This window comes from Theropithecus gelada, chromosome 19, assembly GCF_003255815.1.
Source record: "Theropithecus gelada isolate Dixy chromosome 19, Tgel_1.0, whole genome shotgun sequence".
NCBI classification, from domain to species: Eukaryota; Metazoa; Chordata; class Mammalia; order Primates; family Cercopithecidae; genus Theropithecus; species Theropithecus gelada.
Genome location: NC_037687.1, coordinates 36,207,675 through 36,226,327, shown reverse-complemented (window position 1 = coordinate 36,226,327; position 18,653 = coordinate 36,207,675). Strand labels below are relative to the sequence as shown.

General features: G+C 49.6%; 1 protein-coding gene across 4 annotated transcripts in view; it reads right to left on the bottom strand.

Annotated features, from left to right (window-relative positions):
* Positions 1 to 17,017, bottom strand: part of PLAUR (plasminogen activator, urokinase receptor) — a 26,216-nt gene extending 9,199 nt beyond the window's left edge. For 3 of the 4 annotated variants that reach the window (XM_025368411.1, XM_025368410.1, XM_025368408.1), the window contains exons 1-5: positions 16,537 to 16,815; positions 13,694 to 13,804; positions 11,313 to 11,456; positions 1,480 to 1,641; positions 461 to 595 (exon numbers count right to left, since the gene is read on the bottom strand). In XM_025368411.1, coding sequence (XP_025224196.1) covers positions 461 to 595; positions 1,480 to 1,641; positions 11,313 to 11,456; positions 13,694 to 13,804; positions 16,537 to 16,591 — 607 coding nt within the window. In that variant the 5' untranslated portion in view covers positions 16,592 to 16,815. Of the gene's footprint in view, positions 1 to 460; positions 596 to 1,479; positions 1,642 to 11,312; positions 11,457 to 13,693; positions 13,805 to 16,536 lie in introns of all 4 variants that reach the window. The other variant, XM_025368409.1, reaches the window with a different exon arrangement.
* Between the last annotated feature and the right edge of the window lie 1,636 nt (positions 17,018 to 18,653).

Sequence of the window (18,653 nt, the reverse complement as noted above, 5' to 3'; positions counted from 1 at the left end):
AAAAGCCTGGCCGGGCACAATTGCTCATGCCTGTTATCCCAGCACTTTGTGAGGCCAAGGCAGCCAGATCACTTGAGGTCAGGAGTTTGAGACCAGCCTGGCCAAAATGGTGAAACCCCTATCTCTACTAAAAATACAAAACTTAGCTGAGCGTGGTGGTGGGCACCTGTAATCCTAGCTACTCAGGAGGCTGAAGCAGGAGAATCGTGAACTCGTGAGCAAAGGTTACAGTGAGTGGAGATCAATCCATTGCACTCCAGCCTGGGCAACAGAGTGAGATTCCATCTCAAAAAAAAAAAAAAAAAAAAAAAAAAAAAAAAGGCCTGATACTGCCATTTTTCAGAAAAGGAAACAGAGGCCCCAGAGAGGAGTCGATTGCCGGAGAGTGACTGCGCAGCTGTCTGCCTGAGTGCATGCTCCTGCCCAACCCCAGGCCTTGCCTGTGTCTCCCGTTCCTTACTTGGGCCCTCGTTGCATTTGGTGGTGTTGCAACACTTCAGGAAGTGGAAGGTGTCGTTGTTGTGGAAACCACTGGAGCCTGGGCAGCCGGGAAGGTAGCCACAGCCTCGGAGGTGGCGGTCATCCTTTGGACGCCCTGTGGGGGCCAGGGAACAGAGGTCAGATGTCAGATTGTGAATGAGGGACTAAGATGGGATTTGTCCGCAATAGCAGGCATTCAACCATTCACTACTTCACCCTTCATCATAGGACCCTCATTTTATCTAGGACAGTCATAGATCTTGTCAAAAACTACATATTCCAGCCTCTCTAGGTACAGTCATGTGATGAAGTTCGGACCAATGTGATATAAATAGAAGTGCTTTCTGGGACTTCCAGAAAGGAGAACACTTACAAAAGGAGCAGTGCCCCCTTTTTTGTTCCTTCTTTCCTTCTTCCTCCTTCCTGGAACTTAGATGTGAGACCCGGAGCTCCAGCAGCCATTTTGGACTATGAGGCATTTTGAGAATGGAAGTGATGTGTAAGAAACAAGAAGGTGGCTGGGCATGGTGGCTCATGCTAGCAATCCCAGCACTTTGGGAGGCTGAGGCAGGTGGATCACAAGGTCAGGAGTTCGAAACCAGCCTGACCAACATGGTGAAACCCTGTCTCTACTAAAAATGCAAAAATTAGCCAGACGTAGTGATGCACATCTGTAATCCCAGCTACTCAGGAGGCTGAAACAGGAGAATTGTTTGAACCTGGGAGGCGGAGGTTGCAGCAAGCCGAGATCATGCCATTGCACTCCAGCTGGGCGACAGAGAGCGAGACTCCGTCTCAAAAAAAAAAAAAAAGAAAAAAAAAGAAACAAGAAGGCATCTGGGTTCTTGGTGACTCTGGAACTGTCCTCGTGGCCCTGGACCTCTTGTGTATGAGAGAACTTCGTCCCTTGCTGACATCCCTGTTACTCTGGAGTTGTTAAGTACAGTCTTGGGGAGGAGCAGAGCAGGGAGGAGGAGTTGCTGGCAGGTTGGGGCTCACCTTCTTCACCCTCCTGGATCCAGTGGGTCACCACATCCAGGCACTGTTCTTCAGGGCTGCGGCATTGCAGGCTCTGGTGCCGGCCCCTCTCACAGCTCATGTCTGATGAGCCACAGGAAATGCATTCAAGGTAACGGCTTCGGGAAAAGGTGACAGACCGGCCTGTTTGGAAGAGGGGGAGGGGAGTGAGACTCCATGGGGACAGTCCTGGAGCCCCAGCTCTGCAAGGACTCACTGGGCATCAATTCCTCCTTATCCCACCCTGTAGCCAGTTACTGAGCCCTGTCTATTCTGTCTGCTGAATCTTTCTAGAATCCACGCCCTCCTTTCCAGCCCCATGGACCAGTCCAGCTCAGACCTCCTTCAACTCCAGCTACCTCCCTAGCCTCTGGGTTTCCATTCTTGTCACCCCCTACTCACCCCAGTGCAGCATTTCCACATGGCCCTAGAAGTATATTTCTTTCCCGTTGTTTTTTTTTTTTTTTTCTTATGAGACAGAGTCTCACTCCATCACCCAGGCTGGAACGCAGTGGCGCCATCTTGGCTCACTGCAACCTCCACTCCCTGGGTTCAAGTGATTCTCCTTAGCCTCCCGAGTAACTGTGACTACAGGCGTGCACCACCACGCTGGGCTAATTTTTGTATTTTTAGTAGAGACGGTAGTAGAGCTGGTCTCGAACTCCTGACCTCAAGTGATCTACCTGCCTCAGCCTTCCAAACTGCTGGGATTACAGGCATGCGCCACCGCATCCGGGCCCTTAGAAGGGTATTTCTAATACTCATATTTGACCCTGTCTCTTCTCTCCTCAAGACTCTTCCATAGCTCCCTACTGCCCTCAAAATAAAATCCAAGATCTCTCATCCTGGCTAACACAGTAAAACCCCGTCTCTACTAAAAATACAAAATAATTAGCCGGGCGTGGTGGCGGCCCTATAGTCCCAGCTACTCAGGAGGCTGAGGCAGGAGAATGGCGTGAACCCGGGAGGCGGAGCTTGCAGTGAGCTGAGATCTGGCCATTGCACTCCAGCCTGGGCGACAGAGCGAGACTCCGTCTCAAAAAAATAAATAAATAAATAAATAAATAAATAAATAAAATAAAATCCAAGATCCTCAGCATGGGATTCAAAGCCCATCAAATACTGAGGCCCGAGCACCTCTCCTGCCTCGTCTCCCTCCACTACACCCTCAGACTCTACTCCACACTGACTTCCCACAGTCCGCGGCTACACATGTTGCCTGCCATCCAGGCCTTTGCATATGCCGTTGTCTCTGTCTAGAACACCTTTCCTTTGCTCTCTGCCTTCCCTAACTCCTACTCATTCTTCAGGTGTCAGCTCCAATTTTACCTCCTCTGGGAAGCCTTTCCTGATCCACCAGGCTGGAGCAGCTCCCACACACCCCTGGACTCCCGCATCCCACTCTGGGTGGTCACTGTCTGGTGACAGGTATGTCTCCTCTACTGGACTGTGAGCTCCAGGAGGGCAGGGCCAGGGGCTGTCTTGATCACTATTGTGTCCCAGCACCACCTGGCACAGGGCCAGGGACAGATAAGATATTCAATACATATTTGTGAAATGAATTAATGAATGAGGAATTACTTAAAACCCTTCTATTGTTCTCTGTGGTAGCCTGTCTCCAAAATGGCCCCCAATAATCTCTGCTCCCTGGTATTCATGCCCTTAAAGAATAGGGCTGGCTGGGTGCAGCGGCTCATGCCTGTAATCCCAGCACTTTGGGAGGCCAAGGTGGGAGGATTGCTTGAGTCCGGGAGTTTGAGGTCAGTCTGGGCAACATAGCAGGACTCTGTCTTTAAATTAAAAACAAAAAAAGAAAAAAGAAAAAAGAATAAGGATGCCCTATGTAGTCAACTGGATATTACGGAAATGATGGTGTGTGCCTTCTGTGGCTAGATCATAGAACACATGGCAATTTCTGCTTGGCTGTCTCTCTTGGGTCATCTTTTCTGGGAGAAGCAGCAGCCATGTTGTGAGGACACTCAAGTAGCACCATGGGGAAGTTCATGTGGCAGAACTGAGGCCTGTGCCAAAGCCATGGGAGGGGAGCATTCATGTGAGTGAAGCTACCTTGGGAGCCTTCAGATGATTGTAACCCCAGCTGACATCTTGACTGCAGGCTCATGAAGGATCCTAAGCCAGAACCACCTAGCTAAGCCACTCCAGGGTTTTTGACCTTCAGAAACTTTGTAAAATAATGCATGCTTATTTTATTGCTGCAATCTGTAATGCAGCAATAGAGAATAGATAAGCAATCGATAATACACTACCTAATTGTCCCGGGAATCAAAGACTCACTTGGCTGATTCCTGATCACTTTGCCTTTTGCACGAACCTTGCGGTGTTGGCCAACTGGATCCGTTACTTTTCCCTGGAAACACCAGAGTCATTCCTCTGCCCAGCCCTTGGCTCACACCATTTCCCATACTTGGCATGCCCTCCCTGTCCTGACCCAAGACACATCTAAGCTGAGTCCAAGCCAAGTCTTAAAAAAGTGAGAGGACCATGTCAGCCAAGGCTCTCAACTGGCAGGCCGCTAGCTGTAATTAGGCGAATCATTTGCATCCAAAGCCCAATCATCCCCCTCAAAGAAAAATAACTACAAGGCCACCCATGTCTTCTCATACAAACTTCCATGAAAATGAAAACACAAATTCTCATCATTGCCAAAATAGCTGTTCACACCTAGAACGCCTTTTCCTTGTGCCCTACTTTCTCTAACTCCTACTCATTCTTCAGCTGTCATCTTCAATTTTACTTCCTCTAGGAAGCCCTCCCTGACCCGTCAGCCTGGAACAGGTACCTGCTCTGAGCTCCCACTGCCCCCTGAATTCCCCATTTCTGGTTCTGCCCACTCTGGGTGGTCACTCACGGGTCTCCTGTGTGAACTCTTTTTATGCCACTCTTCTAAATGCCAATGATCCTCAGGGCTATTTTCTTTTCTTTTCTTTTCTTTTTTTGAGATAGAGTCTTGCTGTGTCCCCACGGCTGGAGTGCAGTGGCACAATCATGGCTCACTGCCACCTCGACCTCCCTAAGCTCAGGTGATTCTCCCATCTCAGCCTACTGAGTAGCTGGGACTATAGGCGTGTGCCAGTACACCTGGCTAATTTTTGTATTTTTTGTAGAGACAAGGTCTTGCGATGTTACCCAGGCTAGTCTCGAACTCCTGGACTCCAATGATCCTCTCGCTTTGGCCTCCCAAAGTGCTGGGATTACAGACGTGAGTACTGTACCTGGCCAGGGCTCTGATTTAAGCCCTTTTTATTTCTCACAGTATAGACTCTTTCATGGGGTAAATATTGAAATGACTTCATTTCCATCTATCTGCTCATCACTCACAAATCTCTCTCTAGTCCAGGCTTCTCTCTGAGCTCCAGACCTGTACATGCAACTGTCTCTTCAAGGCCCCATGGCTATACCTCAAACACCTGTCCCAGACAGAACTCCCCATCTTCTCCCACAACTGCTCTTTTTCTTGAAGTCCACGCGTCCAAGGCGGCCCCATCCAGTCCCTAGGGCGGAACCTGGCAGACCCCTTGGTCTTCCACATCTGTGGATCAATCCACATGCTTCTACTGTTCCATCTTCTAGCTCTTTAATCCTTTTGCTCTGCTGTTTCTGACCTCTATCAAGCATAACTGCAGAGTTCTTCATTTGAGTCACTGTTCTATATTTTCTGTTGGACTCTTAAAAAATGGATTCCTTGGCCGGGTGCGGTGGTTCATGCCTGTAATCCCAGCACTTTGGGAGGCCAAGGCGGGTGGATCACGAGGTCAAGAGATTGAGACCATCCTGGCCAACATGGTGAAACCCTGTCTCTACTAAAACACAAAAATTAGCCAGACATGGTGGCAGGTGCCTGTAGTCCCAGCTACTTAGAAGGCTGAGGCAGGAGAATTGCTTGAACCCGGGAGGCGGAAGCTGCAGTGAGCCGAGATCATGCCACTGTACTCTAGCCTGGCAACAGAGTAAGACTCCGTCTCCAAAAAAAAAAAAAGGATTCCAGGTGTTAAAATGTGCCCATTCTTCTGTTTTCCTGAATATATTGATTGTAGCAATTTTCATGTTTCCTATAATCCAATATCTGAATCACTACAATTCTGTTTCTATAGTTGGATTTTTCTCTTAGTTTCTGGTCAATTGGTCCTTTTTATTTTCTTCAGGATACCTTGTAAGATTTTGTTGTTGTTGTTTATTTTTTGTTTTGTTTTGTTTTGAGGCAGAGTCTTGCCCTCTCGCCCAGGCTTGAGTGCAATGGTGCGATCTCAGCTCACTGCAACCTCCTTATCCCGGGTTCAAGCGATTCTCCTGCCTCAGCCTCCCAAGTAGCTGGTATTACAGGCGTGCGCCACCATACTCGGCTAATTTTTTTTTTTTTTGTATCTTTAGTAGAGAAGGGGTTTCACCATGTTGGCCAGGCTGGTCTTGAACTTCTGACCTCCTGATTCGCCCACCTCGGCCTCCCAAAGTGTTGGGATTAGAGGTGTGAGCCACCATGCCCATTCTGTTTTTTTTTTTTTAAGATGGGGTCTTTCTACATTGTCCAGGCTGGTGTGCAGTGGCTATTCATAGGCATAATCCTGCTACTGATCAGCACAGGAGTTTTGACCTGCTCCATTTCTGAGCTGGGCTGCTCCAACCCCTCCTTAGACAACCTGGTAGTCCCCTGCTCCTGGGAGATCAACATATTGATGCCAAACTTAGTTCAGACACCCTATTGATATAGCACATTACAGCCCAGAACTCTCAGGCTGAAGTAATCCTTCCAAGTAGCTGGGATTAGAGACGCATGCCACCATGCCTCGCTATCTTGTACATTTTGATCAGATGCCAGACATTATAGATAAAAATCTGTCAAGGGCCTAAACGATGTTTTCTTCTTCCACAGAGAGTCAGGTTTTCATTCCTGTCAAGTATTGGACCTAGCTTGTTTAGGGCTCTTCTATTTCACTTTGGCCCTTACCCCTAGGGTGGTCTTAGGGGGAAAGCCTGAGATGCTTACCAAGGCCTCTCCAGCTTGGCAACCTGTGTCCCCAGCATCACATGTCTGCTGGAAGCCTTGTTCGCTTTTGTAGCTTCCCAGTTGCTATTTTTCTCTTCCAAGTTTCTTGGACTCTCACCCTGTGCATGTACAGCTTGCCAATGACTTGAGGGAGATTTGTTTGCAGGTTGGGAACTCCCTTTTCTGTGGTCCCATCCATTCCAGGATTTTAACTTTCATCTTCCAGACATTCTGGCAGCCCCAAACTCCAACCTCCGTCTTCTCAGTCTAGCGACTCTTTCTGTCTGGGCTCTATTTCCCTTCCACAGCAGCAGATTGGCAAGTGCACTCCGGGAAAAAGCCAGGTTGTCTGTGGAACCCACATTTTATGCTTCCCTTATTTCAGAGGTTGTAGTGCCTCAAGTTTCTCCTTTCTTTCTTTCTTTTTGAAACGGAGTCTTGCTCTGTCGCCCAGGCTGGAGTGCAGTCGTGTGATCTTGGCTCACTGTAACCTCTCCCTCCCAGGTTCAAGCAATTCTTGTGCCCCAGCCACCCAAGTAGCTGGGACTACAGGCATGTGCCACCACACCTGGCTAACTTTTGTATTTTTAGTAGAGACGAGGTTTTGCCATGTTGCCCAGACTGGTTTTGAACTCATGAGCTCAAGCAATTCACCTGCCTTGGTGTCCCAAAGTGCTGGGATTACAGGCGTGAGCCACTTCGCCCGGCCAAGTTTCTCCTTTCATTTGCTGCTCTCCAGTGACTTCTAATCATTGTTTATTATTTGTCCAGCATTTGTAACTGTCATTGGCAGAAGGGTTGGTCTGATACAAGTCACTCCATCATGACCAGAATTGCAGGTCCCCTCCCACATTTAATCTACCACTAAGGCCTGCTTCTAAATAGCTCTTTTTTGGCTTTTGTTGAGACAGGGTTTTTCTCTGCCGCCCAGGCTGGAGTGCAGCGGTGTGATCACTGCAGCCTCCAGCTCCTGGGCTCAAGCAATCCTCCTGCCTCGGCCTTCCAAAGTGCTGGGATTACAGATGTGCGCCACTGTGCCTAGCCTGAACAGCTCTTAAATCTATCCACTTCTCTTCCTCTGCATATCTGACACCCTAGTCCTGCTGCCCTCTTCTCCACCTGGACAACCTCACCCACGCCCGGGTTGGTTTCCTGTCATCTACTCTTGCTTCCTTTCAATCTATCTTCTGTCCTGAGGTCAGAATAATTTGTTAAAAATATAAATGAGGGCTGGGTGCAGTGGCTCAAGTCTGTAATCCCAGCACTTTGGAAGGCTGAGGCGGGCAAGTCACGAGGTCAAGAGTTCAAGACCAGCCTGGCCAACACGGTGAAACCCCATCTCTACTAAAAATACAAAAAAATTAGCCGGGCGTGGTGGCGGGTGCCTATAGTCCCAGTTACTTGTTAGGCTGAGGCAGGAGAATCGCCTGAACCTGGGAGACAGAGGTTGCAGTGAGCTGAGATCGCACCATTGCCCTCTAGCCTGGGCAAAAACAGAGAAACTCCGTCTCAAAAAAAAATAACAATAAATAAATGTGATCATTACATTCGCTGTTTAAAACCTTCTGTGATGCCCCAGTGCTCCCAGGACGACGTCTAGAAGCCCCTGTGTAACATGCTCCTGCCAAGCTTTCCAGCTCATCTTGCCCCACTGTTTCCTTCATCCAGCCACACTGCTTTTGGCCACCTTTGTATCTGTTGCTCCCTCTGCTGGACTGCTGGAAAACCCTTTCCACTGTCTTTTTTTTTGTTTTTTTTTTTTTAACAGGATCTCGCTCTGTCACCCAGGCTGGGCTTATTGCACGATCATAGCTTATTGCAGCCTCCACCACCTGAGCTAAAGTGATCCTCCTGCCTCAACCTCCCAAGGAGCTGGGATCACAGGCATATGCCATCACGTCTGGCTAATTTTTGTATTTTTTGTAGAGTCATGTTGCCTAGGCTGCTCTGGAACTCCTGGGCTGAAACAGTCCTCCCACCTGGGCCTCCCAAAGTGTTGGGATTACAGGCATGAGCCACCGCACCCGGCCTCCACTGGCTGTTTAATAGTCTGATTCCTACTCATCCTTCAAGATCCAGCTTAGCTATTGCTTCCCCTAGGAAACCTTCCCTGACCTGAGTCAGGTATCTCCTCTGGGGTCCCACAGCCCCTACTCTTCCCTCATCCCAGCCCTGAACCCTCTGCCTGTGTTTCCCCCTTCCTAGCCCAGACTAATCTATTAGGTTGGTGCAAAAGTAACTGCGGTTTCTGCTGTTGCTTTTAATGGCAAAAGCCGCAATTACTTTTGCATTAACCTAATAGTCACTGTCTGGTGATGGGTCTGTCACCCCTATACACACACACACACACACACACACACACACACACACACACACACAGGACTGTGAGTCCCATGGAGTCAGGCAGTGTGGGGAAAAGAGACACAGTAACAGGCTGATCTCTCTTTCTTTTCCCCACAAGGCAGGGCACAAGGCTGTCTTGGTCCCTGCTGTGTCCCCAGCATCATATAAGTACTGAGTGCAGTTTAACCAACTATTCAAGTTGCCACAAGCAGGATACAATGGCATTATAAATGGGGATGAGGCCGGGCGCAGTGGCTCACGCTTATAATTCCAGCACTTTGGGAGGCTGAGGCGGGTGGATCACCTGAGGTCGGGAGTTCAAGATCAGCTTGACCAACATGGAGAAACCTCGTCTCTACTAAAAGTACAAAATTAGCCGGGCGTGGTGGCGCATGCTTGTAATCCCAGCTACTTGTGAGGATGAGGCAGGAGAATCGCTTGAACCCGGGAGGTGGAGGTTGCGGTGAGCTGAGATCGTGGCATTGCACTCCAGCCTGGGCAATAAGAGTGAAATTCCATCTCAAAAAAAAATAAAAAGAAAAGAAAAGAAATAGGGAGGATATAGGTATCTCAGTTATTAGATTACTGAATTGACAGCTGCTGCTCCAAGCTCCTGGTGGACCCCGACCACTCCCAACTCTCTCCCCAGGACCCTTCCTGTCCCTGTGACCCATCATGGAAAGGGGTAACACCAGGCCCAGCAGGGGACTCCAGGAGTTTGTCGCGGCACTCATCAATATTTTTAAATATTTTCACTATCATCTCTGATTGAATGCACTACTTAGACCCAAGTATTGGTGCTTTCCTTAAGCGCATCTCACCGAGACAGGACGCCCACATCCTCTCTTGTCACTTCCTCAAAACAAACATCTGATTTGGCCCCGCCAACAGATTAGTGTTTGAGGACAGGATGGATGAAAACCAGGCAGAATCAGGAAGAGTGAAGAACAAAGAAAACCCAGTGCAAACTCAGCCCTCTGCTCACTGCCGTCACCATGACTAGACTGGCCTTACCCTATTTCCTTCCTCACTAGGTCCAGAAAGAGGAATCTCTTTCACAGATGGATCCATGCACTGTGGACCCATTCCTTCCCCACCCTTCCCGTCCTGTGGGAATTTAGGAGAATTTGACCTTTTCTAAGTCTTTTTCTTAAAATGATCAGAGCCTGAAGCCATGGAATTTGACAAAGGTGCTTATGGATATTTCTTTCTCTCTCTCTCTTTCTTTCTTTTCTTTCTTTCAGACAGGGTTTATGTCTCTTTCTATGTTTCTCTTTCTTTCTCCTTCCTTCCTTCCTTTTTCTCTTTCTTTCTTTCTCTTCTTTCTCTCTTCTTTCTCTCTCTCTTTTTCTTTCTTTCTTTCTTTTTCTTTCTTTCTCCTTCCTTTTTTCTTTTCTTCTTTGTGTCCCTTCCTTCCCTTCTCTCTTTCTTTCTCTTCCTTTCTCTCTTTCTGTCTCTCTTTCTTTCTTTCTTCTTTCCTTTCTGACAGGGTCTCACTCTGTTGCCCAGGCTGGAGTGCAATGGCATGATCACAGCTCACTACAGCCTTGATCTGCCAGGCTCAAGTAATCCTTCCACCTTAGCCTCCTGAATAGCTAGGACTACAAGTGTGTACCGCTATGTCCGGCTACCTTTTGTTTATTTTTTGCAGAAACTGGGTCTCACTATGTTGCCCAGGCTGGTCTTAAACTCCTGGGCTCAAGCAGTTCTCCCGCCTTGGTCTCGCAAAGTGCTTGGATTACAGGTGTGAGCCACCACATCCAGCCTGTTATGGACATTTCTTCACATTTTTTTTTTTCACTGCCCAAGCCAGAGACCATCTATTGCAGAGGATTCTCCCAGCCTACTGTGGCCCATTTAATCCTCCCCTCTTTTGACTTCCCTTAAGAACATCAAGTCTTTGCTTGAATCCTGGCCCCTCAGCATCTATTGCTTGGACCATCTCCCATCCCAATGGATTGGGTAGGACCATCTCCTGCCCAGTCAGACGGACAAACATCACTGAGACGTCTCATCTATGTCTCATGCACGCGTGTGAGCTTAAGGGCAGAGTTGCAAGTTATACCTAACAACCACACATACAAACATGCTGGATGGGGATTGGGTTAAGGATGAAAGTAATTGTGTCATTGGGGTGGGGATTTGGATAGTCTGAGATGGGGATGGGGTTGATTTGGGGATGGGGCTGGAACTGTGTTTGGAACAGGGCTGAGTTTGAGTTGGGAACAGTGTTGGGGTAACATGAAGTCGGGGATAGGATTGAAGGTGAAGCTGAGTTGGGGTTGGATATTGGGTCAAGAATGGGTTGGGGATGGGGCTGAGCTAGAGATGGGTTGGGTTGGGGTTGGGACTTGGATAAGGCATGGAGTTGGGGTTCGGCTAATGTAAAGTTAAGAGTAGGATTGGGATGATGATGAGGTTGAGCTGGACATGGCTTGGGGCTGGGGATGGCAAGGGCTGCCGTACTCACCAGAGTTGCCCTGGTTGCACAAGTCTAACCCACACACAACCTCGGTAAGGCTGGTGATCTTCAAGCCAGTCCGATAGCTCATGGTCCTATTGGTCTTCTCTGAGTGGGTACAGCTTTTCTCCACCAGCTCCAGCTCTTCCCCTTCTGCAAAGAGGGGATCTTCATTACCACAGAGGCTCCTCTCAGCCCAACCAGTCTCTGACAGTCCTGGTCTCAAGGTCACCCGCTCCCAGGGCTGATTTTTGGTAGGCCTCTTCTCTTGTTTGAGTCCAACTCTGTCTTTTTCTAGAGTTAACCTTGACTCTACCCCCATTCCAACAAGGAGCCTGCTCTATTTTATTTTAATTAATTTTTTTTTTTCTTTTTCCGGGAGACAGGGTCTTGCTCTGTCACCCAGGCTGGAGTGCAGTCGCAAGATCTCAGCTCACTACAACCTCTGCCTCATGGATTCAGGCGATTCTCCTGCCTCAGCCTCCCAAGCAGCTGGGACTACAGGCACATGCCATCACACTTGGCTAATAATTAATTAATGTTTTAAGAGACAAGGTATCGGCCAGGTGTGGTGGCTCATGCCTGTAATCCCAGCACTGGGAAGCCAAGGTGGGCAGATCACGAGGTCAGAAGATCGAGATCATCCTGGCTAACACAGTGAAACCCCGTCTTTACCAAAATGTTTTTTGCATTTTGCAAAAATGCAAAAAACACCAGGTGTGGTGGCGGGCACCTGTAGTCCCAGTTACCTGGGAGGCTGAAACAGAAGAATCACTTGAACACGGGAGGCAGAGGTTGCAGTGAGCTGAGACTGCACCACCGCACTCCAGCCTGGGCGACAGATTGAGACTCCATCTCAAAAAAAAAAAAAAAAAAAAAAGAAAAGAAAAGAAAAAAAAGAGACAGGGTCTCACTCTGTCACTCAGGCTGGAGTGCAGTGGTGCAATCATAGCTCACTGCAACCTTGACCTCCCAGGCTCAAGCAATCCTGCCTCCTCAGCCTCCCGAGTAGCTGGGACTACAGGCGCCCGCCACCACGCCCGGCTAATTTTTTTTTTTTTAATTTTTAGTAGAGACGGGGTTTCACCAAGTTAACCAGGATGGTCTCGATCTCCTGACCTCGTGATCCACCTGCCTCGGCCTCCCAAAGTGCTGGGATTACAGGCGTGAGCCACCGTGCCTGGCCCCATTATGTAATTATTACCACAGTGTCTTCTGCTGCTGACTTGCTGACTGACTTAAAGTCATTTCCATTTTCTTCTTTTCTTTCTTTCTCCCCTTCCTTCCTTCCTCCCTCCTCTCTCCCTCCCTTCCTCCCTTCCTTTCTCTTTCTTTCCTTTCTTCCCTTCCCTTCCTCTTTCTCTCTCTCTCTCTTTCTTTCTTTTTTTCTTGAGATGGAGTTTCGCTCTTGTCGCCTAGGCTGGAGTGCAATGGCATGATCTCAGCTCACTGTAACCTCCGCCTCCCGGGTTCTAGCAATTCTCCTGCCTCAGCCTCTCGAGTAGCTGGGATAACTGGCACCCAACACCACACCTGGCTAATTTTTGTATTTTTTAGTAGAGACAGGGTTTCACCATGTTGGCCAGGCTGGTCCTGAACTCCTGACCTCAGGTAATCCACCTGCCTCAGCCTCCCAAAGTGCTGGGATTACAGGCATGAGCCACCACGCCCGGCCCACATTTCTCTCTTTCGTTCATTTTTTTGGCAGGGTCTCACTCTGTTGCCCAGGCCAGAGTGCAGTAGCATGATCTCAGCTCACTGCGACCTCCGCCTCCCAGGTTCAAGCAATTCTCCTGTCTCAGCCTCCTGAGTAGCTGAGATTACAAGTGCGTGCCACCACACCTGGCTAATTTTTCCTTTTTTTTTTTCTGTAGAGACGGGTGTTTCACCATGTTGGCCAGGCTGGTCTTGAACTCCTGACCTCAAGCAATTCATCTGCCTCTGCCTCCCAAAGTGCTGGGAATACAGGTGTGAGCCAGTGCCCGGCCTGTTTCCAATTTTCCATGTCACAAACATTGCTGCTAAGAACATTCTTATACATGTATCCCTGGGTATATGTGGCCAAGGTTCTTTGGCATTTCTGCATGCCGAGGAGTTGAGCTGTAGCATATGCTAATCTTCTTCTGGACTAGATATTGCCAAATCGCTCTAGGTGGTTGATGTGCCAATTTACTCCCCCACCACAGACACGGTCTGCAACTCCACATCCTTACTAACCCGGGTATTGTCGGATTTTTAAAGGCTTGCCAGTCTGGTGGGTGTGAAATGGGCTCTCCTTGTTTGTTTGTTTGTTTTTAGTTTGCATTTCCCAGTTACGGGTGAGGAAGGTTTCTCAATCACTCGCGTTCCATGCTGCGCTGGAGGGGTGTGTGTGTGGGAGGGAAGCTCACCTTCCCACATGCGCACGATCGTGGTCCTGCAGAGGTCCTGTCCTAGGGCGCACTCTTCCACCCGGCAATCCCCGTTGCTCTTACACTGCATGCACCGCAGGCCCCAAGAGGCTAGGGGAAGGAGGGAGAGGAGAGGAGAGGAGAGGTTAACTTCGCTTAGCTCCAAGACCCCCCGCTCGCCCCTGCAGGTCCCAATACCAACACCAAGTCTCTAGGCCCCGTCCATTCTGATTCGTGTTCCATGTTCTGCTGGGTTCCGGCCGGCGGTACTTCCAGTCTGTCCTTTGTCCACGTTCTACCTCCATCCCCCTAACTGAACGTTCTATCCCTGCCCACAAGTCCTTTCCCAAAGTCCTGTCCTGGCCTGTTTTTCCTTTCATTCTGTCCTCGTGAGGCGTATATCCTGACAGTCCTATCCCCGCCCTCTCTGTCTATCAGTACGTTCTATTCCTGCTCCCATTAGGCCCTTCTCACCGCGCCGGCCCTCGGTCGATCACGCCTCTCCAGTTCCACTAGGGGAGTTCTAGCCTCGCCCCACCCCTGTCTATCTTTATGTTATACCGCCACTCCTAGTGCCCTAATGGAACTATCCCTCCACTCACTCCCCCTGGTTCTACCCGGCTCCAGAGCCTCTCCCCGCCCACTTGTTTATTCCCAAATTGTAGCCCGGGCCATCAGCCCTCCCGAGTTTCTATCGTCAGATACTCTGGTTTCCCGCGAAGTTCTCTGTCTCCGCTCTCCAGCTCCCCAAGTAGGTTTTGGCCCCGCCCTAGACTCCTCCTCGAGGTTCTAGCCCCGCCCTCTAGCTCTTCCTGACCTAATCTTCTCGCCCCCTGGCTTCTCCCCGATGCCATAACCCCGCCCCTAGCTCCTCCTCGAGGCTCTAGTCCTGTCCTCTAGCTCCTCCTTGTGGTTTTTTTTTTTTTTTTTTTTTGAGACACAGTCTCGCTCTGCCGCTGGGGCTGGGGCTGGAGTGCAGTGGCCAGATCTCAGCTCGCTGCAAGCTCTGCCTCCCGGGTTTACGCCATTCTCCTGCCTCAGCCTCCCGAGTAGCTGGGACTACAGGCGCCCGCCACCTCGCCCTGCTAGTTTTTGTATTTTTAGTAGAGACGGGGTTTCACTGTGTTAGCCAGGATGGTCTCGATCTCCTGACCTCGTGATCCGCCCGTCTCAGCCTCCCAAAGTGCTGGGATTACAGGCTTGAGCCACCGCGCTGGTTCTAATTTTGCCCTTTAGCTTTCCCCGAGGCTCTCCCCTCCGCTAGTTCTTCCCTGAGGTCATAACTCCACCCCAGTCCTTCCTTGAGGTTTCAGCCCCACCCTGTACTCCTCCCCGAGGTCGTAACCCCGCCCCTTGGCCCCTTGAGGTCCTAACTCAGCCCCGTAGGTCCTCCCCAAGCTTATAACCCCGCCCCTAGCTCCTCCTTGACGTTCCAGCCCCGCCCTCTAGCTCCTCCCCGATGTTATAATCCTATTCCTTAAGATTCTAGTCCCGCCTTCCAGCTCCTCCCCGAGGTTATAAGTCCGCCCTCTAGTTACTCCTCGAGGTTATAACCCCGCCCTCTGGCTCCGCCTCGAGGTTCTAGCCCCGCCCCTAGCTCATCCTCGGGGCTCTAACCTCTCCCCAAGCTCTTCCTTGAGGTTCCAGCCCTGCCCTCTGGCTCCTCCCCGACACTCTCTCCCCGCCCCAGGCTCCTCCCCGAGATTGTAGCCCAGTCCCTAGGCCGGGTCCGGACCTCCGGGCCTTCCCCGACATCCCTTTCCAGCTGTGCGTTCAGAGTATCCCGGAGTTGTTACTCATTCCAGGCCTCCCGCGGTCTCGAGCGCTTTCCGGGTTATTCATTGCGGCCGCAACACCCCGTGGCCACCCGCCCTGACTCAGTTCCTTCTCAAATTCCTCGTTTCTCTACCCAGTGCCCCCCACATTTTCCGGGGAAGTAGGTGAGAGTCGCCTTAGTGAGAGGGAAAGGTCCTGAGGGACAGTCCCGGGTCTCCAGCACTGGCTCTGCACCGCTCAGTCAGCCTCCCTTGGCCCTTTTGTAAAAGGGAGTCCTGTCCCCTCGTTTCTCGGAGGGGGAGACCTGGCAGCATGGAGAGCGCTGGGGGGCGCTGCGGGGTCAGATCCTGCTTATTCGAGCACTGGCTGTGTGATTTTAGGCCAGTTATCTAACCTCTCTGTGCCCCAGTTTCCTCTGCGAAACGAAATAATAGTCCCATCGTCAAACGAAGTTAATAATAGTCCTATTTTATAGTTCCTTGAAATTACAAGGAAGAGGCTTCGAAGAGCTCCATTAAAAAAAAAAAAAGCACTTGGGCTGGGCGCGGTGGCTGACGCCTGTAATCCCAGCACTTTGGGAGGCCGAGGCAGGGGGATCACGAGGTCAGGAGATTGAGACCATCCTGCCTAACACGGTGACACCCGGTCTCTACTAAAAATACAAAAATTAGCCGGGGGCGATGGCAGGCGCCTGTAATCCCAGCTACCCAGGAGGCTGAGGCAGGAGAATCGCTTGAACCCGGGCGGCAGAGGTTGCAGTGAGCCAAGATCGCGCCACTGCACTACAGCCTGGGTGACAGAGTGAGACTCCGTTAAAAAAAAAAAAAAAAAAAAAAGCACTCACTAAATTATGTAAAGCTAAATGCCTTTGCTCCACTAATATTTCCGTAGCTACCGAGAGCCAGGTACTGCGCCGCGTAGCGTTGCACAAAGCACGAAAATTACTATAATTTGATTAGGGAGGGTGCTGGGGACTGAACCCCATTCCTCAACTCATCCTCTGACAACCCCCACTCCCCTCAATCAGACCCTGTTCCAGGCGCAGGCGTTCGGGACCCAGCCCCTACCTGGGACGCAGGTGTGGAGCAGCAGCAGCAGTGGCAGCAGCAGCGGGTGACCCATGTCGCGAGGGCAGCTCCTGTGCGCGGGGTCCCTGCACTTCTTCTCTCCTTCTGGCCTCAGGAAGGAGGCAGTTTTGTGGCCCCAGGGGCTCCTCCCAGACGTTTTATGAAAGAGCGAGTCAGCCCCAGATGCGTGGGCGCCTCCCCCTCCTCCCGTACGAACCTCCTCCGCCCCAAACTTCCCTTCCCGGGGCGCGGCCAGCTGGTGGTGAAGGGGTTGGCTCGGCCCTGACTCATGGAGCTGTGGTCACAGCTGTGTCCCCAGACTGCCTGGGTGCAAATCCCAGTTCTCTCTCTTCCTAATGTGGGACCCGGGGCAATCGCTCTCCACTGCTGTAAAATGAGGATAAAAGCTTTGACGGTAAATATGAATGTGGCTGATTATTAGATAACAGGATTTTTGTTAGTTTTGTCAGGAGGGATAATGTCCTTATCTAGAGAGGCATCCTGAAATATGCATCTCTTAAACACGTAACACACTTAACCCTTGCTTTGCTTCCTGCTGTGCCCCCAGCTCCTGGACCAGTGCCCAGCACAAAGTAGGTCCTTGGTAAATGTTAAAAGAATGCGTTGAGCCCTCCATTTCGGCCAGCAGCTATTCCAAGCATTGCACCTACATTAAAACACTTAATGGTGAAACCCCGTCTCTACTAAAAATACAAAAATTAGCCGGGCGTGGTGGCGTGCGCCTGTAATCCTAGTTACTTAGGAGGCTGAGGCAGGAGAATCGCTTGAACCCGGGAGGCGGAGGTTGGGTTGCAGTGAGCCGAGATCGTGCCACTGCACTCCAGCCTGGCACAGAAGGAGACTCCGTCTCAAAAAACAAACAAAAAACATTTCAGCCAAAAATGTAAAAAGATACACTGTTACGACAATGGCTTTGTGCTTAGGTGGATTCTTTTTTTTCTTTTTTCTTTTTCTTTTCTTTTTTTTTTCCAGATGCTCACTAGAGTATTTAGGGGTGAATGTGACTGATGTCTGCATTTTTTTGTTGTTGTTTTGGAGATTTTTGGGGTTTTTTTCTTTTTTTTTTTCTTTTTCTTTTGTTTTCATTTTGATGTCTGTATTTATTTTATAATACTTTAGAAGAGGTCAGATGAGGTGGTTCATGTCTGTAACACCAATGCTTTGGGAAGCCAAGGCAGGAGGATCACTTGGGGCCAGGAGTTCAAGACCAGCTTGGGAAACATGAAGAGACCTCGTCTTTCCAAAAAAAAATTAAAAATAAAATAAAATTAGCTGGGTGCAGTGGCCTGTACCTGTAGTCCTAGGTAGTTGGGAGGCTAAGGTGGGAGGATCGCTTGAGCCTGGGAACTGGAAGCTGCAGTGAGCTATGATTGCACCACCGCACTCCAACCTGGGCAACAGAGCAAGACCCTGTCTCAATAAATAAATAAATAAATAAATAAATAAATACATACATACATACTTGAGTGGAAAATAAAGGCAAAATAGCCAAATGGTTGTATCAATTATATAAAGGTAATGGGTATATAGGGGCATATGCCATTCTGTCTCCTTTTCTGTGTGTTTGAAAAGGCTTATAATAAGTATTTTCTTTCTTTTTGTTATTTATTTATTTATTTATTGAGACGAAGTCTCACTCTGTCACCCAGGCTGGAGTGCAGTGGTGCTATCTTGGTTCACTGCAATCTCTGCCTCCTGGGTTCATGCAGTTCTCCTGCCTCAGCCTCCTAAGTAACTAGAATTACAGGCGCACGCCACCATGCCCGGCTAATTTTTGTATTTTTAGTAGAGATGGGGTTTCATCATGTTGACCAGGGTGGTCTCGAACTCCTGACCTCAGGTGATCCTCCTGTCTTGGCCTTCCAAAGTGCTGGGATTACATGCATGAGCCACTGCACCTGGCCAAGTTTTTTTTTTTTTTTTTTTTTTTTTTAAGTAAAATAAAACACTAAAGATAACATTGTCTCCCCTTCTTAGGATGCATCTAGCTAAACAGAGCAGTTTAATGTAGGTGCAATGCCTGAAATGGCTGCCGGCCAAAATGGAGGGCTCAACACATTCCTTTAACTTTTACCAAGGACATAATTTGTGCTGGG